Consider the following 25,739-nt stretch of genomic DNA (forward strand, 5'->3'; position numbering starts at 1 on the left):
CGCAGAGCGGCGGCGCCGGCTCCCTCCGCAGCGGGGCGGTGAGCCCCAAAACCGGCGGGTTTTGCGCCAAACCCAGCAAGTTTCCGGAAAAAAAAAAAAAAAAAAAAAGAAAAAAAGGCAGTTTAGGGAAAAAGGGCAAGGTTCTGAAAAAGCCGCAGGTTCGCAAAATAGCCGGTGATTTGCCCTCAAAGCGGCAGATTATTTAAAAAACAAAACAAAGCAAAACAACCAAACCAAAAACCCAAGCAACTTCCCCAAAAAGGCAGCGGGTTTGGATGAAAAACAGCAAGTTTCTGAAGAAGCGGCAGGTTGGCAAAGGAAACCCGGCCGGCGAGATTGTGAAGAAGCAGTGAAGTTGCGGGGGGCAAAAAATCCCAAACTTTTAAAAAAAAAAGAAACACCAAAAACACCAAGTTTCCGAAAAAGCAGCGTTTTCCAAAGAAAGATAAAGCCAATTTCCAAAGCGACGCCGGGACGAGGTAAGTCCCTGTTCCGTATGGATGCGCCGGGTGGGTTCGATTTCTTTTTTGAGGCCAAATCCTGTGGGGCCGACGGCTTTCCCGGGCGCGTCATCCCTCCGGACGCGAAATTAACGCCAGTAAAGGTGTGTTACCCAGTAATCAGCTTATTTTTGCAATACGAGCCAGCTTCAAGCCGGAGCCGGGGGAGCCGTGAGCACGTTCCTAATATTTTTCCCCAGTGTTACTTGATTTTTTTCCTGTGTTATTGTTTTTTTCCCAGCGTTATCCCAACGGTTTGGCTGATAAACGTCCCCCGGCCGAGCTGGGTGCCTGACAGCCATGGGTGCGCAGCGCTGGAGGGGTCTCCCGTCCGGGAATCTTTCCAACTGTCCCAACGGCTCCCGTTGGGTGATGGAGGTGTTCAACGAATGCGCCCAGGACGGCCGGGACATCGCCAGCGTCGTCCTGGGTCTGGTCTCCATCTTCTGCTTTGCAGCTGCCTCTTTTCCGTAAGTTTCGCTCCCAAAAAACCCGGCTGAGCCCTTCCCTTGGCGCAACACCCCGCGCTAAAAATCACATTTCAAGCGCAACTTGCCCGGATTATTAAATCTCCCTGGCAAAAGCAATCTGGGCTTGGAAAAAATTGGGTTTAAGAGGAGGAGAGGGAGCAGCCCCAAAGCCTTGTTTGTTGTTATATTGTTATTATTGTGCTTGGCGCCTGTAATAACCCACGTAAGCCAACTGCAATGCAGTCGTTGCAGGTCAGACACGCGGAAGAAATGTTTCCAGCAGCCCTGGGCTTCGTGGAAGTGCTGGGGACAACTGTGGCGGAGGGGGACGTGGCGGGGGGGGGGGGGTCACGCTCGGTCTCGGTGTGTCATCGGGTTATTTCGTAACCGGAGAGGTGTTTTCTGCGACGGGTGCTTCTCCTCGCTGCTTTCTGCCCCCGCACGAGGGATGGATCACGAGGGACTGAGCCCGACGGGATGCTGCGAGCACCCAGGGAGGGGGTCGCGGGACTTTTCAGGGAGGCAGTTTTCAGGGTCACACGTGGCTTTGCGAGAGGAAATCTTTGCTTTTCCTCCCTGCTACGAGTGCGTTGGGCGGGTGGCAACTGGGAAACGATCCAGGGATTGGGAGCACCAGGGAAACCTGGGGATGGTTCCCAGGTAGCGCTGAGCCGGCCGGGGGTTCCGGTTTGTGGCTCTGCCCGACTCTCTCTCTCTTGCAGGCAGTTTTACCAAGGCTGCAAAACGGGCATCATGGACCGAGCTCTCTCCATATATTTCTTGCTGGGATGGCTGGGCGGAGACCTCCTCAACCTCATCGGTTCCTTCCTGGCCGACCAGTTGCCGCTGCAGGTACCGACCCACTCGCTGGCGCTGGGTCAGCTCTGCAACACCCCCGGCTCCGGGGAGGAGGGATGGGATGGGATGGGATGGGATGGGATGGGATGGGATGGGATGGGATGGGATGGGATGGGATGGGATGGGATGGGATGGAAGCTGCTTCATCCAGCACTGGGAACCAGGGACACAAATGGCCATGGGGATGTTCCCTTCTCCACCCCCCGGGATGGGGATGGTCCCTTTTGCCCCCGGGGATGCTCCTTCCTTCTCTTCCCCCCAGGGATGCTCCCTTCCTTCTCGCCTCCCCTGGGGGATGCTTCCTCCCTTCTCCCCCCACCACGGGATGCCTCCTCCTTTCTCCTGCCCTCCAGGGGATGCTGCCTTCCTCCTCCCCCCGGGGGATGTTCCCTTCCTTTTCCTGCCCCCAGGGATGCTCCCTTCCTTCTCCTCCCCCCTGGGGTGCTCCCTTCTCCCCCGGGATGCGATGTGGTACCATGCCCCGGGACACTGGCTCATCCCAACCATCAGCCAGAGCCTTTCTGCAGGTAGCACCGACCCGTCCTTCTCCCCACAGGTTTACACGGCCGTTTACTACGTGCTGGCGGACCTGGTGATGCTGTCGCTCTACGGCTACTACAAAGTAAAGAACCGGGGCCGAGGATGTGAGTTGGGGTTCGAGGGCTGGGGGGGGGTCCTGCGCTCCCCTTGGCATGGCTTTCGGGCTGGCTCGTCCCCAGCTGCGGAGCTGGGAGGGGAAGCCATCCATCCCTGGGGGAGACACATCAGGGATGCCACCTGTGGCTCGCTGGGGTTTTTTTTCTTGGATAACCTGAGCGCGCGTGAAAGCTCCAGCTAGAAAATAGCTACTGGCCATGCCTGGAGCTTCTGCAACCCCCAGCGTCCAGGTTTAACCCCAGCCGGCAACCAGAACCACGCTTTTCCCATCCTTTTTCCCTGCCAAGAAGGGAAAAAAGGAGGCAAATAAACTAGGTTGAGATAAATACAGTTTAATAGAAACAATAGCAGAAAAGTAATAATAATAATAATGATGACACAGGTCACCCTCACCAGGCAGTGAATTGGCGCCGTCCCAAGCAGCGATCACGGATTCTCCCCTCCCCGGCCAGCCCCCGTTTCTGTACTGAGCATGAGGGCTACGGTGTGGAATAGTCCATTGGCCGTCCCATCCTCCTGTCTGTGCTTCTGTGGGAAGCTGAAAAAACGTCCTTGAATCGTGTAAATACCACTTCGCTATACCTTGAACGGTGTAAATACCACAACTAAAACCAATGGGTGTTATGGACATTGCTTTCACAGCAATCGCTAGGAGGAGAATTAACTCTTTCCCAGCTGAAACCAGGACACCCTGCAAACCGCCACGGGCCGTGTCCGGGTTGAAAAATAAACCCCCTGTGAGTGACGTTAATTATAGAAAGAAATTACTTACCCGCAGCTACGGGGTGATTCCATCCTGGAGCTGGAAACCACAGCCGGATCTCGTGACTCTCGGGCCAGCGCTTTAAGGGAAGGGGTGAAGTTTTCCGGCTGTTTCGGGGTCAGTGCTCCGCTTGCGAGTCACGGCAGCCTTGACGTGATGGAGAAGTCCCTCCCTGTTCAAACGGAGTGAAAAGGGAACCTGAACAGCTCTTGCAAGGCTTAAACAGCAAGGGAAAATCCACTTTTTAGCGTGGCAGCTTTCTGTGAAATACAAACAGGCCTCCCTTTGGGCCCTGAAAATGATTTAACTTATAAACGCCATTTGAATTTATTAAGCCGATTGATATTTGGCCTATCGACGATATATTTTTTTAATGCTGGAGAGCTTGTTTACAGAATATATAATACAAGCCTTGCTGTCAAAGCAGAGCTGGGTCTGGCAGGGATTTGAACGTGCGAGTTAAGTCACTGAAAAGCTTTTAGATGGCAAAGGGATGATTTTTAAGAGCCCTAAACCCAAAGAAACCCGGACGCTCTCGATCTGCCGAGATAGGAGCAGTTTCCTCCCTGATAACTTACAAACTGCCCCTATCGCTGCGAGATGAAACGCCGGCGGCGGCTATTGCCGAGTTCCTCCCGAGATAAGGGAGAGCTTGAAGGTCTCTGCGCCGGGAGGGGTCCTGGCAGAGGGGGGCGGCTGATGGAGGACCCCCCCATAACCACCCTCCGCTTGATTCCCCGCAGTCGCCGCCCCGATCAACGCAGCCTTCGTCTTCCTTTCCTTGGGCACGGTGTGGACCGTCTCCCTGCTGGGCCGGGGAGCTGCCGTGGCGCAGGAGCCGGCGGCGTTCAAAGGGCGGTCTCTGCTCTCCGCTGGCGGGGATGAGCTCGGGCCGAAGGTGAGCGGGTTCCTAGGGCTGGGCGACGGCGGGGAGAGGAGATAAACTGCCCCAGCGCCGTCCCGCCTGGCGCCCAGCGGGGCGAGGGATGGACGGGGAAATCAAAGGCTGGGGTTTGGCCCCGCCGTCGGCTCCACGGAGCCGTGGCGTTGGGTGGGAAGCGCCTCTCTGAAAACAAGGGGGTGGCTCGTGGCACTCCCCCCGCCCCGGCACCCCCCGCCTTTGCCTTGCAGCCTTTCAGCAAGAGCGAGATCATCGGCTTCACCATCGGCTCCGTCTCCTCCGTGCTGTACCTCTGCTCCCGCCTCCCCCAGATCTACACGAACGTAAGCGTGGGGGCAGGGGGACGGCAGCCCGGTCCTGGGGACCCCCCCGGGGTCCTGAGATTTCGGATCGAAGAGGGCCGGTGGGATCGTCTTCCTCCTCTTTGCTCCAAAGTCCCTGATCCCCGTCTTGTATCGTTCCATAAGGGACTATTTTTTTCTGTATTTCCCCTCCAAAGCCTGATTCATTTTTCTCCCCTCCCTTTAACATACCAACGTTTTGAGGGTGGGGGGCTTTCGTTTTGTCTTTATTTGCAAGCAAAAGGGGAACTTAAAGGCTCTTCGCATTGAGTCACCACCTTTTTTCTTCTCTTTTTTTTTTTTTTTTTTTTCGGTGGGAGGGTGATTAATAGTACTTTCTAGTGAGATTTCGGAGAGCGGCACCCAGGCTCCTCTCTCTTCTTCCAGTACAAGAGGAAATCCACCATCGGGGTCTCCTACTCCCTCTTTGCCCTGGTGATGCTGGGGAACTTGCTCTACGGCCTCAGCGTCCTCCTGAAGAACCCGGAGCCGGGGCAAGGCGAAGGCGTCTACGTCCTGCACCACCTGCCCTGGCTGGTGGGCAGCCTGGGCGTCCTTTCCCTCGACGTGGTTGTATCCTTTCCCTCCGGGATCGCATCCCGCCGGCAAGGCTTTGCAGGGAGCGATCCCGTCTCGGGGCAGGCAGGGTGAGGCAGGAGCGGGCGGGTTGATGCTCCTCAGTGGTTGATTTGAGCCGTTCTTGCTCAACCACGTGCCGGTGAGTAATTTATGGTGTTGCAGCCAAGAGCTGAATGCTTCAGACCCTCACTTGCATGAAGCTCGTTGTCCGGTTTCCACCTCTCCTGGCACAAACGGACTTTTTTTTGGGTGGTGAGACCCACCGCGCCGCGTAGATCCAGCCTTGGTTGCGTGAAGAGCCTTAACCTCTTCTCAGATCTCCTTCCAGTTCCTTGCCTATCGCAGAGGAAGACCCAGTACCCGGGAAGAGAGGGATGCTCTTCTCGGCGAGCCGGGTGACGCCTTGGAGAGCTGACGAAGGGACCTGCCCCGCAGCGAGAAGAGGACGATGCAGGGGAGAAAGCTGGCCGTAACGCCGGGCAAACCGGCCCCTGCGCCCTGGTGGCTCGTGGGAGGGGATGACCTGAGCCAGCGGGTGGCACGTTGTGCTGCTCGGACGCTAAGCCCAGCCGTGCGGCAAGAGGATGCTGCTGAGACACCTCGTGCCTCTTTTGATACCAATGACGCTATCGGGATAAACAGGGATTTATTTCATACCTCAGAAGGTCGCTCTTCGCTGCTTTTGTGCCCCACAGCTGAGGTCGGTCACTTCTTCTTTATCTCCCGTCTCTCGGGGGTGAGCCGGAGCTTCCCCGGTGCTGGCGAAGAGCCTGAGGGGCTGCGGGGAGGGCACAGAGGTGACCGACCTGCCACCAACAGGAGCACCACTGACCTCCCTGGGCCTCACGTCTCCAGCGCCGACCTCTCTCTGGAAGATACAGCAGTGGCTGGAACCAGCTGGGGAGGAAGGAGCAGCGTTAACCAAAGTATTTTCGGTCGGCACATACCTGTTTTAATAAGCACAGCTCACGGGTCTCCAAAACAAGTCCTTGCCTCCTTTAGTGTTATTTGGTCAGTTCATCCGGCAGCTCCTGCCTCTTCCTTCTTGTGTTGCAGAGTCTCCGTTTCTCTCACTTCTCGTTTTTTGCCTCGCCTGCCTTTTATTTGCGTGGATTTCTTGGGGGAGTTGCTCCACGGCTCCGTGGTTAGCTGCCGAGGCCGTTACCCAGGCAGAAGATGCTCGGTCTGGTTTTCGGTCCTGCCCTCTCTCCTTCATCAGTTTATCCCCCAACGTGATGAATTTATCCCCAGCGCTGATCAATTTGTGCCCCCCCTGCCCCCGCCGGGGCCCTGCACAAGCAGCAGGGTGGCTCCGGGACTGCAGGAGGGCTGGAAGCGGCGGTGGTTTGGGAAGAGCCGTGACCCCGGAGGAGAGGAGCTGCCTCCCCGGCCCCATCCCTTGTGCCGAGCCGGTTCTGCTCGGGAAGAGCCGCTGGGTCTCAGGGAATGAGCACGAGGAAAATCAGCCAAAGCTTGTAGGCCCTGCAAGAGAAGCTCACACGTGTCCTATGAAAACAAGAACGTCCCTTTTCCTGCACTCCCTCTTAGCGCTTCTTTTCGCTCCCCTTTTCTCCCTCTCCAGCTCCTTTCCCGACTCCCAGCGCTGCCCCGCTCTGTGCCGCCTCTGCCTTTACCTGTATTATCATTAATTTATGATTCCTCAGCCATTCCCGTGACATTTGTCCTTCCCGAGGAGGTCGCCCTCCTCCCAGCGTGGACGCCAAGCCTCGCTCGTCCGTGAAACGGGACTCAGGCCACCCCATGCCCGTCAAACTGCAAGAGCAGGTTAATTAAAACACCAGCGCTTGGAGCCGACCCTCTTTGGTTTTGGAAAGAAAATTTATTTTTCAGGCTCTTTGAGCCCCTTGAGCAAAGCTGCTGGTTTTGTCGCGCCATTAATTTGCGATGCTTTTCCCCCTTCAGGCTCGCGGGCGACGGGGCTGCTCGCCTCTTCCCCCTCCTCGAGCCCGCGGGATTTCCTCTGCCGTCTTTCCCGAGGAATTGCAGAAAAACAATTCCTACCCGGTGCTAATGCAAACCACCGGCAGATCCCTAGCACGACAGAAAGCCCAGCTTCGTTAGCCCTCAATACCTCTTTATTACAGATGAAGACGCCGGGGCTTGGTTTAATTGGAGGAGCATATCTTACGGCAGGCTCAGGTTTCCAGCTCGGCCCTGACGCGCTGGGGAAGCCACGGCTGCTTTCCGGAGAGCTGGAGTTACGGAGCAGAGCTACGGCAGGGGGACAGGATGGGGTTTGGGACACCTTCCTCGCGGAAACAAAGCCTCGTGACAGTAGGTAATTGCCACGGACCAGCTGGCCAAGAGCTGTTCTTAAAGCCAGAAACACAACTTCTAATACACAGAGGTATAAAAATACACACATATATACATGTTTATGTGCCAGCAGCCAGCTTAGACACTTATTCTATCACCCAATGACCTTTATTAACCCTACAGATTTAACAGTATAATACTAAATAATTAACAATATTAAAGAAGCAATATTTATCCCGATACCGGTATAAAATACACGGGGATCACACCCAGCCCATTCCCCCAGCAGAAGCCGTGCACTCCCCGCAGGGACAGCCCATGTGGGACGCTGCGGGAGGAAGGGAAGGGCTCAGGGCTCCGGCACCGGGGCAAGGAGTTCTCAGGGTCACAGCCATCATATAAAGAGAGAGAACTCCTCAGCAAACTCTAATTTCTATTGAATGTGACGTTCATGGTCTGAAATAACCCTGTTGGCAGCTTGGGTCCAGTGCCCGGGTCTTGTCCCTCCTTGTCCCCGCACCTGGTGAGCTCGAAAACACCGAGACTTTGAAACCCACATCCCACAGCTGGCTATAAAGTAAAGATTTTCCCCAATTCAGACACTAAAGCCTTCTAAAAGGGCAGTTTTCCCAAGCACTAGAAGAGAATTTAGTCCTGCGTCGCTCAAACCAGGACAAGACCTTACCGAAAAGTCAATTTACTGAAAGAGAAATTGCTCCTGTATCGCTCAGAGCGGGACACTCGGACAGAACCAAGGGACGATGACGGCCCATTCCCTGCGCGCTCCCCTCGGGGACGCCGGCTCTGAGACACATATGTGTGTGCGTGCGATGTCCCCTGCCCGTGTCCCACGAGCTGCACCAGGGACCGGGGGCTCTGGGAAAGGCTGGCTTGTTCTCACGCTCTCTGGCAACCGTTTTCATTCCCCTGCAAACCTCGGGGCTTTCCTGGTGCCTTCAACCTCAAAACCACCCTTTCTCACTCACCCCAGGGCCGTCCTCAAAAAGAGCAAACATCCAGAGATTTCTCCCATGCCCAAGGTGCCAGGAGGGAAAATTGTGGCTTGTCCTCGCGCTTTCTGGCAACCGCTTCCATCGCCCCGTGAGTCTTGGGGCCCCGGGCTTTTGTGGCCACCTCGGCCCCAAAAGCAGCCACCTCCTGCAGTCACTGCAGTCCCGGATGCAAAAACATAAGGCGTCTGGCTGTTGCCGGCTTCAAACTGGCCCGTAGGGTTTGAGTAGCAGCAGCGCGTCCCGCACAGCCTCCAGTCCTGCTCTGCTTTCCTCTGCGGAATGCCAGCGCAGCAGCACATTCAGGGAAAAACTGCCACAAATTTACGATTTTAGGAAAACGTAAAAAAACCTTTCCCTCCCCAGCTCTACTTAAGGAAATATTAATAATGAAATAAAGAGGAAATAAGGAAATTGATGCAATATATTTACAAATATGTATGCAAAAGCCTTGCAGGCTCGCAGGGAGGTCTCACTGGCGGGCACTGGGGAAGCTCCAGCCTGGATGGGAACTGGATTCCGGAACACACGGATGGGGATCAAAGGCAGGCAAGCAGACAGTGTCTTTCACAGACGTCGGTCACGGAAGAAAGAGAGCCCTTGGAGAAGCCCCTGAAAAAGCCAAGCCCTTCAAGAAACCCCTTTGACAATCCAACTGAGCCCCTCCATCCCTCAGCTTTTACCCTGAGCAGGCAGATGGGCTGCAGCACCCCGGGGGGTCAGTTTGGGTCTTCTGACCCCTCCCATCCTCCCCACAGGTGCCACCACTCCATGGGGTAAATGACCAACTCACCTGGCCCTGGTGAGACCTTTAGCAAAACCCTCCCCCTGAAGAGACAGCTGCCTCCCTCCCTGCACTGGAACCCTCAGCCCAAGGAGGACACGGACCTGCTGGAGCGGGGCCAGAGGAGGCCACGGAGATGATCCAAGGGCTGGAGCCCCTCTGCTGTGGGGACAGGCTGGGAGAGCTGGGGGGGTTCAGCCTGGAGAAGAGAAGGCTCCGGGGAGACCTTCCAGCCCCTTCCAGTCCCTAAAGGGGGCTACAGGAAGGATGGGGGGACTGAGAGGACGAAGGGTAACGGTTTCAAACTGGAAGAGGGGAGATTGAGATGAGATCTGAGGAAGAAATTGTTTGCTGTGAGGGAGGTGAGCCCCTGGCCCAGGTTGCCCAGAGAAGCTGTGGCTGCCCCATCCCTGGAGGGGTTCAAGGCCAGGTTGGCCGGGGCTTGGAGCAGCCTGGGCTGGTGGGAGGTGTCCCTGCCCAGGGCAGGGGGTGGCACTGGGTGGGCTTCAAGGTCCCTTCCAACCCCAAACCCTTCTGTGATTCTATGATTTTTCACTCTCCCCGAGGCTGGGCACAAGAAGAGCAGATGTCCACAGGTTGCTCCCACGCCCAAGGTGCCAGGAGGGAAAACCCTGACTTATTCTCACACTCTCTGGCAACTGCTTTCCTCACCCCACAAACCTCGGGGCTTTCCTGGCGCCTTCAGCCTCAAAACCACCCTTTCTCACTCGCCCCAGGGCCAGCCACAAAAATATTCAAACATCTGGAGACTGCCAACACACTGCAGATGTCTGGATGTGAAATAGGTCACATTAGAGAAGCAAAATTAGAGCGCGTTAATCAATATTCACGCCAAGAGTCTCAATTTGCACTGGTTCACCCGAAGGCTAATTCCAAGGGCCACGGGCAGGAAGAGCCCAGCAGGAATTTTGCAAATTCTCAGTTTTGCCAGGATCGAGTTTGTTATAACCAAAGGACGTGGAAGGAGGTGGCGGAGCTGAAGCTGCGCGTGGTCCCGCTGGCCACAAGGAAAACCTGGAGCAGGTTCACAAATCACCCAGGGACTAAGCGGAGAAGGAGCTTTCGGGCGAGCACGGATGCTCGGAACCATCCACCTCACGCTGCCAAGTGAACCCAACCGCCTCTGCTCTGCCCACCAGAGGGTTTCAACACACGGGTTCCACCCCGAGACGATTTTTAACATGCCCAGTAAAGCTGGACTAATCCTTCTCCTCTAAACACATCCCTAAATACACCTGACGGATGCCTGAAGCATCGGTCCCAGCTGCATCCCAGTCCCAGCACCTTGGAAGTCCAGCAGGGAACTGGGTACCAACAGCCAGGTACCGCCCCACGTGCCAACAGCAGCCGAACGTCTCAAAACCAAGCCCAGCGAACCTGAACGTCGGAAGAAAAAGACAAAAAACCAACTTTCTTGCTTTCTGTGGCCACGTAACGGAGCGGCTGGTTGGATGTTTGGATGACTGAAGAGGCGGCCCTTGTTTCCACGCACACGTCTCCCTGCCCACAGCCACAGCGATGGCTCCCAGTTGCTCCGAAGGAAAGTTTACAGCACAAACCCCAGTAACGCTGCAGGAAGGAAAGAGAAATAAGGAGGACACCAACCGCACACACTGCTTCCTGGGATATATTTTTTTTTTATTTTAGTCTTTTTTTTTCTTTTTTTTTTTTCTTTTTTTTCTTTTTTTTTTTTAGTATGGAGGCTCAAGTATCAGATGTAGATTCAATTTAAGCTTTACAAAAAAAAACCAAGAATCAAAACAAAAAAAAAAAAAAAAAGAAGAAGAAGAAGAAAACAAACCCTTTTTTGCATTCCATAAAAATTGACAGAAAAGCGCCTTGGAACCAGGCTACAGAAGAGCAGAACTTTCAGCAGGTCTCCTAAATCACCGTCTCCTTCCAAATCTGGTTGAGTCAGTATAGTACAACACCGAGGAACACCCTCTCCTCCCTCCCTCCCACCAGCCAGCCCCTCTCTCCAGCCCCCAAACATACGTGGAATAGATTTATTTTTTTTTTTTTCCTTTTTTTTTTTTTTCTCCAGTTCTTCCTCTTTCACACGTCACAAGTATTTAATAAATTTTTGTTTTACATTTTTTACACCAATGTAACAAAAGGCGGGAGGGAGGCGGGGAGGAAAAGACGAACAATGATCCGTGGTTATGCATATAAATGGGGGAGAGGGTGGAAGAGAGGGCCCGGGGTTGGAGGGGGGGGGGAAAAATAATACATGGACTTCTACAGAAACGTAGCCTAAGGTCTCAATAGTAAAATGGGGTGCAAAGTAGGCCTCAGAGACTGAAAAAGTTTGTACAGCTTTATTCATGGGGAGAGGATGGCGTTGCATGGATAGTACTGAATGCAAATCGTGACGTGACGTAACAGAAAAGGGCAAGGGGGAAGGGGGGGGGATGAGTTTTCTAAGAAAGGAATCTAACGAGTGCATGGCATGTCTTGTTAGCATGAAGAGTACTTTAACTTTGCTGCTTTCTCTTCAAAGCCTCCACCAGGTCGTTTTTAAGAGCTTCTTGTTTTGATTTGTCTGCGAAAGTCTGCACAGACCTGCGGGGAAGAAGGAAAGGGAAGTGAGAGGCGACGCGTTTGCCGGAGGGGGGGTTTGAGCGGCTCTTCGGGAGGCGACAGGCAGGAGAAGCACCTCGACCCCGGCTTAGAGAAAACCAAACTCAGCTGCCTGTTTTAATACGGAAAGCGGAAGGCAAAGTCAACACTTCGGTGAGTACATCAAAGCAAAATTCACTCCAGCAAGGACGGCACCAAGAGACGCGCTTCCCCAGAAGCTCCATTCAAGCCTCCAGCTGCTGGAGGGAGATTCCCCAATTTATTGCTTTTTTTACGTTACAGGTTGGAAAAAGCCCAGTGTGCCACCAGCGAGGGGTGTTAGCGCTCTCCCTCGCCCACGTCACCGCGCCGGGAAGGCAGAGAAAACCCAGCCTCGACCCCCGCAGGTGAAAAGGGCCGGGGCTGGGGGAGCTCCTGAACCTGTTTGGGTTTTGTTTTTTTTTGCAGACTGTTCACCCAGGGTCGAGCAGCCGCGGCAAAACTTCCCTCCGGGATTCACCAGTGGGAAAAGCGGCCAGAGTTTCTCCTCTTCGATTTGCTTTTGCAGTTTGTAACCTTCCCTAGAGCAATTAGTGAATCAAAGCAGCCGAAGAAGAACAGAGATACTGTCAGCACGATTACTGCAGGGCTTCCCTTTTGCTAGAACTTTGGATATAGAAAAAAAAGCCACTTTTTTTCAGCAGTCAATCTTGTAAGACAGCTGCGGAGGAACCGCCTTTTTCAATGGTACAATTAAGAAATTTCCACTTTTTAAAAAGCCCTCTTCACTATGAGCACTGCCAGAATACTACTGCTGGACTTTTTGGGAGTTGCTAGCCCAGAGAAGCAGTCAGGATCCAGTTTGGGAGGATTTCTCCCCACATAAACCATATTTTCACAGCCTTTTCAGCACTGAAAGCTACCTTATTTTGCCTGGATGCTGCCTCCTGTAAACAAGGCTGCTCTTTGTGTCACTTATTTTCCTAACATTTTTCTAACAGTATTTCCATTCTCCTGTCTCTGGAGACTTCCGCTGCTTTAATAAAAATATATACATTTTCTATTCGCATTTGTCACAGGCTAAAGAAGTGGTTCTTGGCCATTATCAACAAACAGTGCATTTTCCCCTTCGTCAGCTTAACGTGTTTAAGACAACATCTGTAACTCGTTACGAATTGGAGTGGAAGGTTAAACTGGCTCAGGGTTAGTCGCTGCCGTGCGTCCGAGACATTCAGAGCTCCAGAGCAAACGAGAGCACACCAACAAACCCCTTCGGAGGCTGTGCCGAGCACGGGCAAGGGGAGGCTGGGAACGTTTCACTAGAGCTCCAGCAGGACTGGATTTCAAGCTCCAAGGAAATCCGAGATACGGCAGGCAAATCGGGGAGATGGGATGAGCTCACATTTACTCAGAAGTCATGGGAAGTACCAGTCGTTATTTTTTTTCAAAACTGCGAGACTTCCAAGGTTTCGGTCCTTTCTGCAGGGAGGACACTAAGATTACAGGGGGGTTTCTTCATTGAAGTGGTGGCACCACAGCTGTGAAAAACTGATGGCGCACAAGGGACAGAGTCCCGGGGCTTTGGGATCGAATCGGTCCAAGGCACCACCACTTTGGGTACGCGACCACGTGCTCCTTTCTTGCTCTCAAGCTAGAGTGCGAAGTGGTTAAGTCCTGCCACATCTCAGAGCGTGATATTTCAAATGGGAGGAAGGGGTGGAGTGAGATTTAAAGTAAAAAAAAAAAAAAAAAAAAAAAAAATCACAGCATTTAGTCGGCCGTATTAAGAAATAACCCTTGGGTGAAACACGGATCAGATGTCGTTTATCAGTCTGCGGCAGTTAGGGGTTAGTTCTGGTCTCGGTTATCATGCAGAGGTCTTGGCTGGGTGAGTCCTGGTTTAGTGCTGGTTGTCACACCTGACAGGCAGGGGGTACCTGGATTGGTTTAGTTATCAGGCTGGATGTAGATCTGGCGCTGGGTCAACACTTGAGAAAGCTCCCTCTGCAACTGCTTATACTTTTGGTTGTCGGGGATAGCATCAATAGATCTACAGAGAGCAGTTTGGAAACGAGGGAAGTAAACAGGGAAAAGAACAGTCAGAAGAACTCGGTAACACGGAGCTGGTATTCTGGAAACCACCAGGAGCACACTCGGGAAGAATAAGGGTAAATACATAGATTAGAAAAAACAGGAAAAAGGCTAGAGAAAAAGCCAAAAGCCAGGCGCTCCGTTTGTTACCAGTTGCGAGCAGATCGTCTCACCGACGCACAAAGCACCACGGCTCAAACTGAGCAATGGGGAGACATAGGAAATAGATTCAATTACAAAAGCTTAAGGCAACGTTCACGAGGAAAAAGGCTGTATTACCTATTTCCTTTTAATGTTAATAAATGCTTCCTGGCTAAACCCCTGCACACCACAAATGAAAATAGAGGCCTGTTATGAAAGCTGGGATTTGGAGGAAAAAAAACTCAGAACAGCTGCTTTCTCAGATACCTCGACTCCCTCTGCCCGTGCTGTTAAGAAGGCAGCACAAGTATTTAATTAGCACCATTATTCTATCTTCTTTCACATTTCAGTACGTGAGAGAACAGCAGTACGCCTCTTTGCGCCACTTGTTTGTTCTACATTATCACACCGCGCTCGGAGATCTATCTGCCGTTTAAGATGAAACGATTTGGCATCACAGTTCTGTACTTTCCTCTACGAGCATGAGAACTACCAGCTTGGGATTTCTACGTGAAACTCCTACACCAGAAATGAGCCGGGGTTGGAAAGCACAGTACAATTTCCCTACAGAAAGGCACAGGGGGGTTTATTCACTTAATCTGTTCTAGTACGCTATATTTTGACCAGCGGTGTTGAGAGAAAGACAGATTTTAAAACAAAGTCTAAATACCACAAACCATTAACGTCAAGGCTTAATTCTGGAACCAACTGACTGTTTTTAAGAATAGTAGAAAGAGAAGTCAGAATTCAAGTACAACTTCCGGGCCTGTGAAGAATAAAACTCCTAATTAAAAATAATTCTGAAATACAAGTGTTGCTAATTGGGCTATTTTCTTCCTGGTGAGGGGACAAGGGATTAAAACATCGCTTCAAATTCCTATAGTTACAAGGTAGAAGCATTCCCTAAACTCCCAACAGCAAATACCGTTTCCAAAGCACAGTGAGGTGAAAAAATAGGGACGTGAAGAGACTTTGTGTGGGAAAGGGGAGTTCCAGCAAACAAAAGCAGGTGAACGCTCGGCTGGGGACAGAACCCCAGGCACTGCAGGGGAGCACAGGGGGTCCGACAGTCCGCTGGAGAGCCCCTTACCTCAGCCCGTTAACGATGTCCTTCGTTTTGCCAAAATAAATCTCATTCAGTGTACTTCTGATTTTGTTTTCCATGTCCTAGGAAAAAAAAAAGGCAAGAAACCAGATCTTTAGTCACGTCGGCTGTTTTCAGGACTTTCTTCCCGTGCACTGCGTGCGTTCGTCTTGACTTTCAACGCGCGCCACAGCACGGTTCAACCCAGCGTATTCCTACGATTTAAATTCTCCCTATCTCTCTGCTCTTATTAAAGAAATAAAGGCTTGGCTCTATGTCCTCTCCTCCCAGTTAATTACTGCAGGCTAGGAGATGTCTTTCTGGACCACAAGAGGGCAGTTTCTGTCCAGCTATCAATTCTTCTGCACTCGGCTGCAGAAAAGGAAAATGCGTTTCACCCCAACCTCACTCTGTAATTTCCTGGCGCTGAACAGACTACAAGTGGCAAGTCAGTCATTTCGTATAACCAACAGGGCAATAGTTTTGTGCTTTGAATTTTCGAGCTGGCGACTCATTCATTAAAACTGCATGGCAAACAGCTTTGAGAAAGATCTTGTAAATAAGCAGTATTTTTTTTCATTAGGTCGCTTTCACTCAAGCCAAAAAACTTAGAAAAGGGATCAAAAAAGAAGTACCTGCCTTCCTTTCATTTCCCAGTTCCTTCAAAAAAAACATTATGGTCTATTCTAGTTGAGAATTGCCTCCTGTCTTGCCAAAGGGGCTATGAAGATCAAGGAAATCAAGAATACCTTCATACAGGAGGGCACAATGAACTATGTTTTGACCAGTGGTGTTGAGAGGAAGAGAGAATTTAAAACAAAGTCTAAATGCTGCAAACCATTAACGCCATGGCTTAATTCTGGAACCACCTGGCTGTTTTTAAGAACAGTAGAAAGAGAAGTCAGAATTTAAATACAACACAATCACATCCTTTGCTCGTCACGCTGAGCATACGGGACTGACAGCTGCCATAAACCCAATGCCAGTGGGTTTAATAAGCACTTGATACACTCCGAGCTTTCAGTTAAAAAGGACAGTTCTGTATAACACAACCTGACTTGAAATAATTTTGCCCACAAGTGACGATAGTGGCAAGCGGGTAGGAAATTGTTAACTAGATCTGAGGAAAGGACCACTTATTTTACAGGAAGGTGATTGCTGTAAGTGCAGAGTGGGGTAACTCGTGTGTAAAGATAAAACCAAGCATACAACAAAATCCTTAGACGTGGGACTAAATATAGGCAAGAGAACCTGCAGCAGGCTCAAGGCGGGGTGGCTTCCCAGCACTTACCTCTACCAAGCGTCCGATATTGGCTATGTGTGGAGAGGAGTCGCTCACAGTCTCATCTTTCTCCATCTAGAAAGGAAAGACACAGGTCCATTGGTGACACGGAAATCTGACGGTAGATGCGTGACAATTTTCCTTATCAAGAGAAGGGGTGGAAGTGGGCTTCAAAATCCTAGAGGAACTCTTTTGTCAATGTGCAAACAGACCAGTAAAGTACCAAGAAATTCCCAGAACTAGACAAAGGCTCACATGTTGGTAACAGAAACGCAATGTAAAAACCATGAATCAAAATAAAACCCTGCTGTAGATCCCTGGTGTAGACAGGCACTACAAAATGGTCATTCCCTACCTACTACGGGGTTGTAGATCTATAGGAGTTCTACGGTAGTGAACGTGTAACACGAAGCCCAGCAGCACAGCATGTGGATCTGAAAACAAGGTGGTTGCTGATGAGATGCACGCAAGGATGGTGCTGTCAGTTTAACAGCTGCGAACCACCCCTGCAAAACCAGCCTTTTCTTTTCATCTTCACCCCAAACACAACTCCGACCACACGTGGGGCACACTCTCCGTTCTCCGGATCTCCTGGCAAAAGGCACCTCAGGCATTATTTACCTTCCAGTAGAGAGGGAAGGTGCAGAGAATACAAAACCCACAACTACCTGCAAGACTGGTGATGACTTAAACGACTGCGATGATATGGAAAGAGAAATTTGACAGTTTGTAGTTCTTTTTTTCTTTTCCTTTTAGACCAAAAAGCTGAACCAACATTTACCTAACTATTAGGGGGAAAGAGGTACTAAGCAGTTAAGTATGGGAGGTATTTTGCAGTAGAAATTCAGAGTTGGATCAACTCCAGCGTATAATGATACCACACGCTTAGCGCTGTATCTGAACAGGAGACGGGTACCTGAACCAGGTGAGCTTTTTCATCGCTAAGATCAAAAATCGGGAGCTGGTACTGCAGAATGCAACACGTGTTTTATTTCATCTGACTCTGTCCCATATAATGTCCATCCAGCGGCCGTGGTTGACCATCCATGCTCTGTGCTAAGGAAAAGACCATCTTCCCCAGCTCTTGAGATGAAAATTCCGGCTAAACGCAGACAAGCTGTTGAACAACGAACATCGGTCCCAGGAACCTCAACCGATACAAGATGTGCTGAGATGGCATGAAAACAAAACCCAGAGAAAAAATGTAGTGGGAAGAACAGTCTTCAAAGAGTTTTGCTAATCCCACTGAATTCTCTTATCCATCTGTTCATATCCCTCCCTCAGGGTAGAGTTTAAAAATCTGGGCCAGCTACAGGTTTCTTCTAATAAGCCAAGTCTCTAACAGGCTTGGGGAAGCATGTAATTTAGTTGGAACCCTGAAGGCAAAAGATAACCTAGAAGAGGGGGAGAAAGAGAACAAGGAAGTTTAATTTTTCCTTTCGATTGCAGTCAGATTGTTTACGTGTAATGGAGACACGCTGCCTGGAGAACGGATCCAGTTGCAGTAGAAGGAGAATATAAATCTGAACTACGCAAACACACGCATACATGTTACAGTGAGTTTGGGAACTATCAGCAAATTGACCAAATCTGGGGCAGCCGGGGAGTTGGCAGCGGGTCATTTACTTCCCCAGGCTCCCCACTGCGGCTCCTCCACACCTGGACAGGCCGAGCTCATTGGTAAGAAGCAAAATCTGAAAATAGAATCATTTTTCTGCAAAAACGTATATTATTACATCTCCATAAAAACTGCTGCCAGAAGGAAAACATTTTTATACGCTATAGAAGCCCAGATGTTACGAGAGGCTGTTTTAATGGAGTTCAGAGTCAGTAAGCAGCCATGTTGTACTAACAGCGGAGTTGCTGGGATTTTTAAAGGTTCCTTCCGGTGGCTGTTACTGCACGGACCTGAGCAGAAAGCCTATAGCTGCTTAAATAAAGGGGTTAATTCGCTTCGAGGGGAAATTCCATTCTGTAAGTTGATGTTAACAAGCAGCTCATCTTCCCGCTGTCGCTCCCCATCTGCCGTCGAGCTCAGCCAAAAACCTAACGCTCCGGAATGAGCCAAGTCCGATCGACATGGCTCAGTCGCTCCTCTCCCGGTCGAGATACACGCCGTTTGGCTTCCCTGCCTCATTTCCCCAGCCATCTGCTGCGAGTCTGACTCAGAGGGAAACTCACTCTTCGGGGTATATTAAGCTCTCGATGGCTGGCTGGTCACTTCGGATGTTTCCTGCGTGGAATATAGCAGCTGTCTGGGCTTTCTGTAAACGTTACTTGGAGGAAGAGTTAATACGAAGAGATAAATTTAAGTCGGATAAACGCTTTGGTTCATCATGAAAGCGCCTAAAAATACTAGAAAGATAAGAAGGAAACTCATCCACCATTTTGCTCTGAAGAACTGACGACAACCATCCACAGCTGCTCTGGCCACGGAGCAACATGAAAATCTCTTTAATGAAACACAAACAGACCGATGCGAGCCAAAGGCTCCCAAGCCACCGGCAGTAGGCAGACTGAAGTCTCCAGGTGGAAAATATGTGGAATTATTTGGATATCAGTGAGGCAAAATTTGGCCCCTCTCTCTCCAAAGCCTATTTCAAACTGTAACTAGATAAACGAAGGTTGTGAGCTCCATGGAGCTTGCAGCTTTGTAGAAATCAGCCGAGAACTTACCTCATACTTTCATGGCCTTCATGTATATTTACTCTGACCAGTGTAACCAAGGATATCCCGTATCCTTCACTAAACTGTACATTCGAAACCATGAGCAAATCTGGGGATGCTCCATCAGCTCTACATGCCACTAGCCCATACGTGCTCAACTCTTCTACTCACTCTTTTTCTAAACCAGCTATTATACAACTGAACCACTGTAAAATCCATACATTCATGCGAAGCAGAAATAATTTCCCAGATAATTACTGTTCAGAAGGTGTCTGCTATTCTCTGCACCCCAAAACGCTACTTGGTTAGCGATTAAAAGAGACAGTGCCTCCAGGAAACTGGACAACTGCTGAGGGGGAGCTTAAGGATCGTGACAGCTACAACCTGAAGATCCCTCTGGTGGCAAAACACACCCCGACGCCCCGCTTAACGCTACAACATCTGGAAGTCGGTGGGATAGGCCTTTACAGGAAAGCTCAACTTGATGAAAATACATGACTCTCCTAATTGCAGAGCGCGAGCCTCGGAGGATTTACCTATTATGATAAATGGCAGAATGTCTCTGGTGGTGTTTTGTTGAGCAGTGCTACATCACAGGGCACATCTTGCCAAACGCAGGGAGAGCTCAGTCTCCAACAGATCAGCCTTCATCCAGCTCTGCAAAACGTTCCACCTTCGCTAGAGAGTATTTCAAGTATGAAAATCAAGGCACATCTGCGCTGCTTTAATCTGAAATCCCAGGCTTCACTTCCCCTACAACTTTATATCCTCCCTTTCCCACACCTCCGTGTGTAAATAAACAAACTACAGGTTTTGAGCCAACTTCTTTCTCGGCAAACTTGCGCTTCCTCACAATGGTCGTCCTGGCTTAGGAAACACACACAGGTTCTTTGTGCGCAACGCTATCTCAGAAAGGCACCTGTTAGTCTTGCTTTTAAGGAGGGGGCTCCAGAAATCTGTCCAACAAAGTGCAGTTTTGACTATTTGCCAGAAAACGGGAAGGCTACATCTACTTTGCATAAAATGAAACAGGATCACACAGCTGCTCTTACCTTAAATAAAAGTGCTGCCTAATGAAACCTCAAAATTCAGCCAAAGCACTACAGTGCCGTGACAAACGACACAAGTAATTCCAACGTACACAAAGAGGACAGGACCTTAACGTCCGTCAGGGAGAAAAATCATCTGCCAGGCATCTGGCTTGAATCAGGAGGGGGGCGGGAGTTACCTGCAGCCATTGGAGAACGTGCAAGGTAATTGAAAAGCTGCTGGCATTTTTCATTTCCCTGCAAGCATTACTTCCTTTGTTGTAAATTGAAGGTAGCGTGTCCTGTCCTTTCCTCTCGGATGTACAGCACTTCAACCTGCGGCCCCTCGTCAAGGCAGACGGGATATAATACACCGGTCACCCCTTCCCTATCCAAATTCCAGCCTCAGTCCTTGTGTTGACTGAATCCTGCCAGCGTTGGACACGAGCTGGGAGTTTCTTCCTCCATCCCAGCCTGCGGCGCTTCAACCCCGAGCTCTCCTGAGCTGCATCCAGGCTCGTCTCCAGAACAGACTGTCTGGAAGAGCACCTTGTTCTCTACCTGACATTGCGTGCCTCCTGGGGAAGGACGATAGCCGGGGGAAAAATAATAAAAAAAAAAAAAAAAAAATCAATCAGCTTTCTCCTTCTAGTTCCACCAGAAAGTTCTTCTATAATGTCCTTTGGAGTCAAAACAGACGGGATCGTACACTGTGTCACTATGGATGTATAACAACATACATCGCTAAAGACTAGAACAAAACCTTCACTAGGCAGAGAGACACGCGTTCTTCCACGCAGAAGGAGTGCTTCAACAGTGATCTAATGAAAAGTCCAACGCGAAGATGTCACTTCAGCTTTAATTCTCCCTACATTTTCAGACCAAAATTGTGATCTATGGATCCTACGTGCATGGAGCTGGCTACGAATTTCTTTTATCCTATCAAGATAGAAGTTTATATATATGTGCACAGATATAAATCCATTATGTCTATACATAAGTTATGTAAAGAAATATATATCACTACATTGTGTTTTTGTATTGTATACTTGTGTGTGTACACCCACACATATTTCTCTATTGGATCAGGCCTGAATCTGAAATCCTACATTTTAAACATAACCTATATCCAAAACTCCATTCAGAACACACCACGTGCCGTTTTATTTGAACTACTCTATATTCCAGCTCTTTAAAAAAAAAATCTTCCAAAATTGAACTGATAAAGTAAAAGCCTGAAGTTATCGTTTTGAAAACCACCAGGTAAAGTAAATTCAAGTTACACAAAGGAGATTTTCAGCTTCCCAAAACAGGCAGAGTCCTCTGTCTACCATGTGTCTCCCTCTCTTCCCTAATTCTGTCCACTGTAAGATGCTCGTACAGTTCTTTCTCCTTATAAATAAAGACAGAGACAACTCCTGTTGTAGTAAATGGAAAACCAGGTTGGAAAAGCCACTGAACAGTAGTAGTTCAATGAATTGGAAGAGATACATCATTTCTCAGTGTACGACATTAAGGCAGACATAGGACGGTGATGTGACCTCTAAGTAATATCTACCTAGAACATAACATCACATGGCCGCAAGCCAGGTGTAAGAATACTCAAATACAAGAGAGAGAGAAAAAAAAAATATTCTTGGAAATTCAGTGCAACATTTAGGAATAGTCTAAGTGGAAGCCTTGTAGTAACAAGAATCTGAGCACATGCAGGAAATGCAAAGACAAGTTCTTCCAAATAGTCTTGATAAAGGCACTAAACCCCCCCATATTTGTGCCTGATGCGGGGCAAATATTTCACCAATAGGAAATAAGAGCAGAGAACAGCTATTTCTAGACTCGTACTTCTAGATCCAAGCTCAGCTCTACCACACTGTCCATTCACAGAAGAACAACGAGGATTGCTTGATTATTTGCACCCACCATAATCTGCAGACATTAGGAAGGGAAATTACTGAGCAAGTGTTTCCATAGGAAGTCGCGTTTCAGCGCGAGCCATGCCCAGCTCCTCGTCGCTGCCCGAGGCGGTGAATTTGGAGGCATTACCTTCGCTGTTCCTTTGCGCCTGCTCCTGGCCACCAAGTCAATCATTCCAGTCATCACTCGAAAAAGACTCGATTTGCAGCGACGAGGTGAAACGGGTTTCAAAGTAATGGCTCTCAACAGACTTCCCTTTCAAAGCACTGAAAGGTTCTCTCGGCCACCGGTTTGTAAGCCAGGATATTACAAAGCTTGTGAACGCTTCAAAAGCTTCCACTGAAAACACAAGGACATCTGCTATTCACATTTTACGATCAAAGGTGGTCAAATGTTGAGTTGACCAAAACCATGTCCAATTCATTATGGACAAAATTATTTCAAAATTATGGTTGGGACAACAGATTACTGGTATCGTCAAGGTAAAACTGTAACATGCCATTCCGGAGATTACCAAAACCTACTTTCGGGGCCTAAGTTTGCTGCAGACTGTATGAAAAGCCTACCAAAAAGTAAAAAGAAAACCTGCTGTCCTTAGGTGATGTGGCAAACTGGATTTACAGCAAAGTAAAAGCCTTGCACTCAGGAGTTTAGTCCAGCTACAGCTCAGGACAAACAGCCCCTCCTCACACAGCATACCTCAAGGCAGCATGAAGATTTTCGTTTTCTGCCGTGGATTCCGACGAAGCCTGTCCCGTTAAGCCTACTGTGGCATCCGCAAACAGAAAATCTCCGGCCCAGAGCTAAATTCTGAAACTCAAGTTTCCATTGTTTGTGCAGAAGCAGTGCATCATTACCCCAGTGGCTTTTTTATGGTTACTTACATTGGAAGCAGGCCCCTGCTTTAATGCATCACATATGAATTAAATGATCTGCTGTTAAAATGATGACAGAAGCATGAATCTCCCCACCAAAGCTTAGAGAGCGAAAGTCAAACTAAACAAGGCCCAGCAGTTCAGGCCAAGGTGTACTGAGGACACCCATTCTCAACAGACTCTTGTTTTCCTTGGCACAGCTCTCGCGCACCATGAGGCCACGGCCGGAGTCAAGCCCTTGGCCTCCACTTCACAGCTATGATTTAAAGTATTAGGAAGGCCTGTGATTAAATATTTGTCCGGGTCACCATAACTCGGGTGTAATTACTGCAAACATTTTAAAAGAGTACGCAATGCTCAAAACAGTCTCCAGATGCCTTCCCTCCTCCCCCTCCCCTCGGCTTTTCCATCAGCTTCTTCTGTAAATCAACAACGTGGAAAGAAAAATCACCTGGGGTCTAGGGCAAGCTTCTGCGCCTGCAATGCTAACACAATTTCAGTTCCTCTCTGCAATCACAGACCCTTCTTTCCTTCGCCTGGCTCAAACCTGTACAAAACCATGAACTGCTTAACAGAGTCCGCATTGTCCTTTGTATCGAAAGCAACAGTCTGCCCTGGGAAGTCTCATAAAGGAGTTTTAGCTACTGCCAATCTCTCTAGTCACTCATGACCATACAATATCCCTCCTGTCCTCCGGTTTATTACTCTGCTCGAGTCACTGACTTCCACAGTCCAGATCTTAAAGAACCGCAATTCATCAGCAGCACGAAGCTGGGAGACGGCGACCTTTGGCAGGTGGCTGGGGCAGAAGCACCTTCACCCAGGGAAGTCAAGTCCAGCAGATTCTGCCTGTCAGAGACTAAGAGAGCAGCAGTGCCCCAACAGTCAGCAGTCTGGCACCTTCCTTCCGAAAAGTGGCTCTCTCAAGAGGAACTCAAAGTAATTAACACTGGCACAACCCCCCCCAAATGTTTAGAAGATTTATTTATTTATTTATTTTAATATCAGTGTCCTGGTACTGCAGGAGGAAAATACTAAAGGAGGACACTACAAGACAACTGAACTCTCTAAGAACAAAAGAATCCTATAGTCCATGGAAAATAACGGCTCGTTCATGGTGCCCTATCTGGCTTTTAAAAGAGATACATAACAAAAGAGATCATCCTGTAGTTTTATAAACCTATTTGAATTTTCCAGTACGAAAGTGGGCAAATCTTACAGATCAAAATATCTGTCTGGGTAACACCTATGGAAGTATAAAAATTTAGGAATACCAAAAGAAGAACTAAGACTTAAAAGCAAGTCTAAACTCTCACTGGATGTTTTATATTTTTAATTGAAAGCTATACGGCCATCAAGCAAAGCTCAAGGGGCTTCCTGGTAATTACACACTTAGGCATTAACTGTTTCACTGGGCTGCACAGGCAGCAGGAGAATAGATGTTTACACAACACCTCACAAAAGCAACTTTTTGTTCCTGACTGGGACTACTGGGTATATAAATGAGGAAAGGCAAGCCTCGGGTCTGCAGCGAACACTCCTGCCAATATACAGACATACCTGTCTAGTAAGGCTCCCTCCAAGGTTCATGGTACCAGAACCAGTTTTATTAGTCTGCAGCCACAGCATCACTGTGGAGGTCAGCTTGTAATGAGCAGTACGACCACTGGATTTCTCCTAGAAACAGAAGGATAACAAAAAGAATAGAGACAAAAGGTTAAAATCCCTCCAAAAACTAAATGGTGGCTGGCCCCAAAGACCCTAAGAGCGACAGGACAGACACATATAACTCCACTCCTCCAGCACAGTCGCTTTCTTAAAAACAATTTTAAGTGTGTATATTCCCCTAATTTTCCAAAGCAAATCTAGTTAGAGCTATTTAACCTCCTATTACCTTGTTTTTATTACCTAATTAGTGATATTTATCTGTAGACCTTTATGTTAAAAAAAAAAATAATAATCTCAGGATCACACGCACAGAAAGCAACATACCTTCAATTCTTCTGGGATTCTTTTTGATTACAGCCCTGACTTATCTCTATCCAAATTGCTTCAGGGAATTTTCAAAAATTACCAGGGGAAAGAAGTTTACAGCCCCTAACACAATATTGCATTGTTCAGTGGAACACCTGTGCTCGTTAATTGTCTGGAATTAACTGGGTTTTGTTTTCACTTAGGAATATCAGCTGCCCCAGAGGCTGTACCTGAACCTCCACCACGTGGATGGAATCCCAGCATCCCTTAATCTTCTTTGATCCATCTCCAGCTTTCTTAATGAGGATCACCCCGGCAAAGCCATGATCCAGATCCCAGAGGTAGACAGAGGAGACTCCACCTTCAAAATACCTGCAGGATGCAATCCAAAAGGCATGTTAAAAGTAAGCAGGATCCGAGCCAGAGTCAGATATCAATATTAATCTTAAATAAGCAGAATCTCTATATCCTAGTAAAGTGGTTTTTTTCTTTTAAGACAGCACGCTCTCACCAGTTACCTACCTAGAAACACAACAGTTTAAATCGTTTTATAATACAGAGACTTTAATTACAAAAAACCGTACATTTCTCTAAGGAGAATAAAAGTCGAGTGAGAAACAGAGCTAGTTACAGATTTCTACACTGCTTGAGCACACAGTTCCTCTGATTCCAATTAACTGTAACAGCTGGTAAAAGCACAAGCTACAAAGTAGGCTGAGAGTAAGGCTTTATTTTACTGTTTTGGCGTTTGGTTTTTTTCCCTTTTGTCTCACTGTTGGGAAAGCCTGGAAGTTCTTTACAACAAAGTCCTCTAATTAAAACAAAAGGGAGCAAGCAAGTAGCTTTATGCTGCTGTCTCAAAAGCTTGCGTGAAGCTGACTTACTGATTTATTGCAAATAGAGTTGAACTAAAACCAAGGTTCTTAGAAATGAAGGGATGCCGTTGAGGTTTATATATTATTC

General features: G+C 49.0%; 2 protein-coding genes across 8 annotated transcripts in view; one reads left to right on the forward strand and one right to left on the reverse strand.

Annotated features, from left to right (window-relative positions):
• Window positions 1-27: 27 nt before the first annotated feature.
• Window positions 28-6,936, forward strand: SLC66A1 (solute carrier family 66 member 1). 3 transcript variants are annotated; one of them, XM_074560319.1, is made up of 8 exons: window positions 151-479; window positions 742-970; window positions 1,693-1,822; window positions 2,385-2,472; window positions 3,992-4,146; window positions 4,380-4,472; window positions 4,878-5,063; window positions 5,386-6,936. In XM_074560319.1, the coding sequence occupies exons 2-8, from the start codon at window positions 801-803 to the stop codon at window positions 5,482-5,484; spliced, it is 921 nt and encodes a 306-aa protein (XP_074416420.1). In that variant the 5' UTR covers window positions 151-479; window positions 742-800; the 3' UTR covers window positions 5,485-6,936. The 3 variants fall into 3 exon arrangements, with proteins under 3 accessions (XP_074416419.1, XP_074416420.1, XP_074416422.1); XM_074560321.1 differs by lacking the exon at window positions 4,380-4,472 and having other exon boundaries at window positions 5,386-5,526; XM_074560318.1 differs by lacking the exon at window positions 5,386-6,936 and having other exon boundaries at window positions 28-479; window positions 4,380-4,893.
• A 4,521-nt stretch (window positions 6,937-11,457) lies between these two features.
• The window catches only part of CAPZB (capping actin protein of muscle Z-line subunit beta), a 61,962-nt gene continuing 47,680 nt past the window's right edge, over window positions 11,458-25,739 (reverse strand). For 3 of the 5 annotated variants that reach the window (XM_074560326.1, XM_074560324.1, XM_074560325.1), the window contains 5 exons: window positions 25,007-25,148; window positions 24,363-24,479; window positions 16,328-16,393; window positions 15,043-15,119; window positions 11,458-11,723 (listed from right to left, as the gene is read on the reverse strand). In XM_074560326.1, coding sequence (XP_074416427.1) covers window positions 11,636-11,723; window positions 15,043-15,119; window positions 16,328-16,393; window positions 24,363-24,479; window positions 25,007-25,148 — 490 coding nt within the window. In that variant the 3' untranslated portion in view covers window positions 11,458-11,635. Of the gene's footprint in view, window positions 11,724-13,657; window positions 13,771-15,042; window positions 15,120-16,327; window positions 16,394-24,362; window positions 24,480-25,006; window positions 25,149-25,739 lie in introns of all 5 variants that reach the window. The other 2 variants (XM_074560323.1, XM_074560322.1) reach the window with 1 other exon arrangement.

The sequence above is a fragment of the Larus michahellis genome, chromosome 16, assembly GCF_964199755.1.
Source record: "Larus michahellis chromosome 16, bLarMic1.1, whole genome shotgun sequence".
Classification (NCBI taxonomy): domain Eukaryota; kingdom Metazoa; phylum Chordata; class Aves; order Charadriiformes; family Laridae; genus Larus; species Larus michahellis.

What these genes read in the sequence shown, in the direction of transcription:
- SLC66A1 (XM_074560318.1), top strand. Translation starts at nt 801, where the DNA reads ATGGGTGCGCAGCGCTGGAGGGGTCTCCCGTCCGGGAATCTTTCCAAC. An exon ending in TTTGCAGCTGCCTCTTTTCC is followed by an intron (nt 971 to 1,692) that starts GTAAGTTTCGCT and finishes TCTCTCTTGCAG; the next exon opens with GCAGTTTTACCAAGGCTGCA. An exon ending in GGGATGAGCTCGGGCCGAAG is followed by an intron (nt 4,147 to 4,379) that starts GTGAGCGGGTTC and finishes TTTGCCTTGCAG; the next exon opens with CCTTTCAGCAAGAGCGAGAT.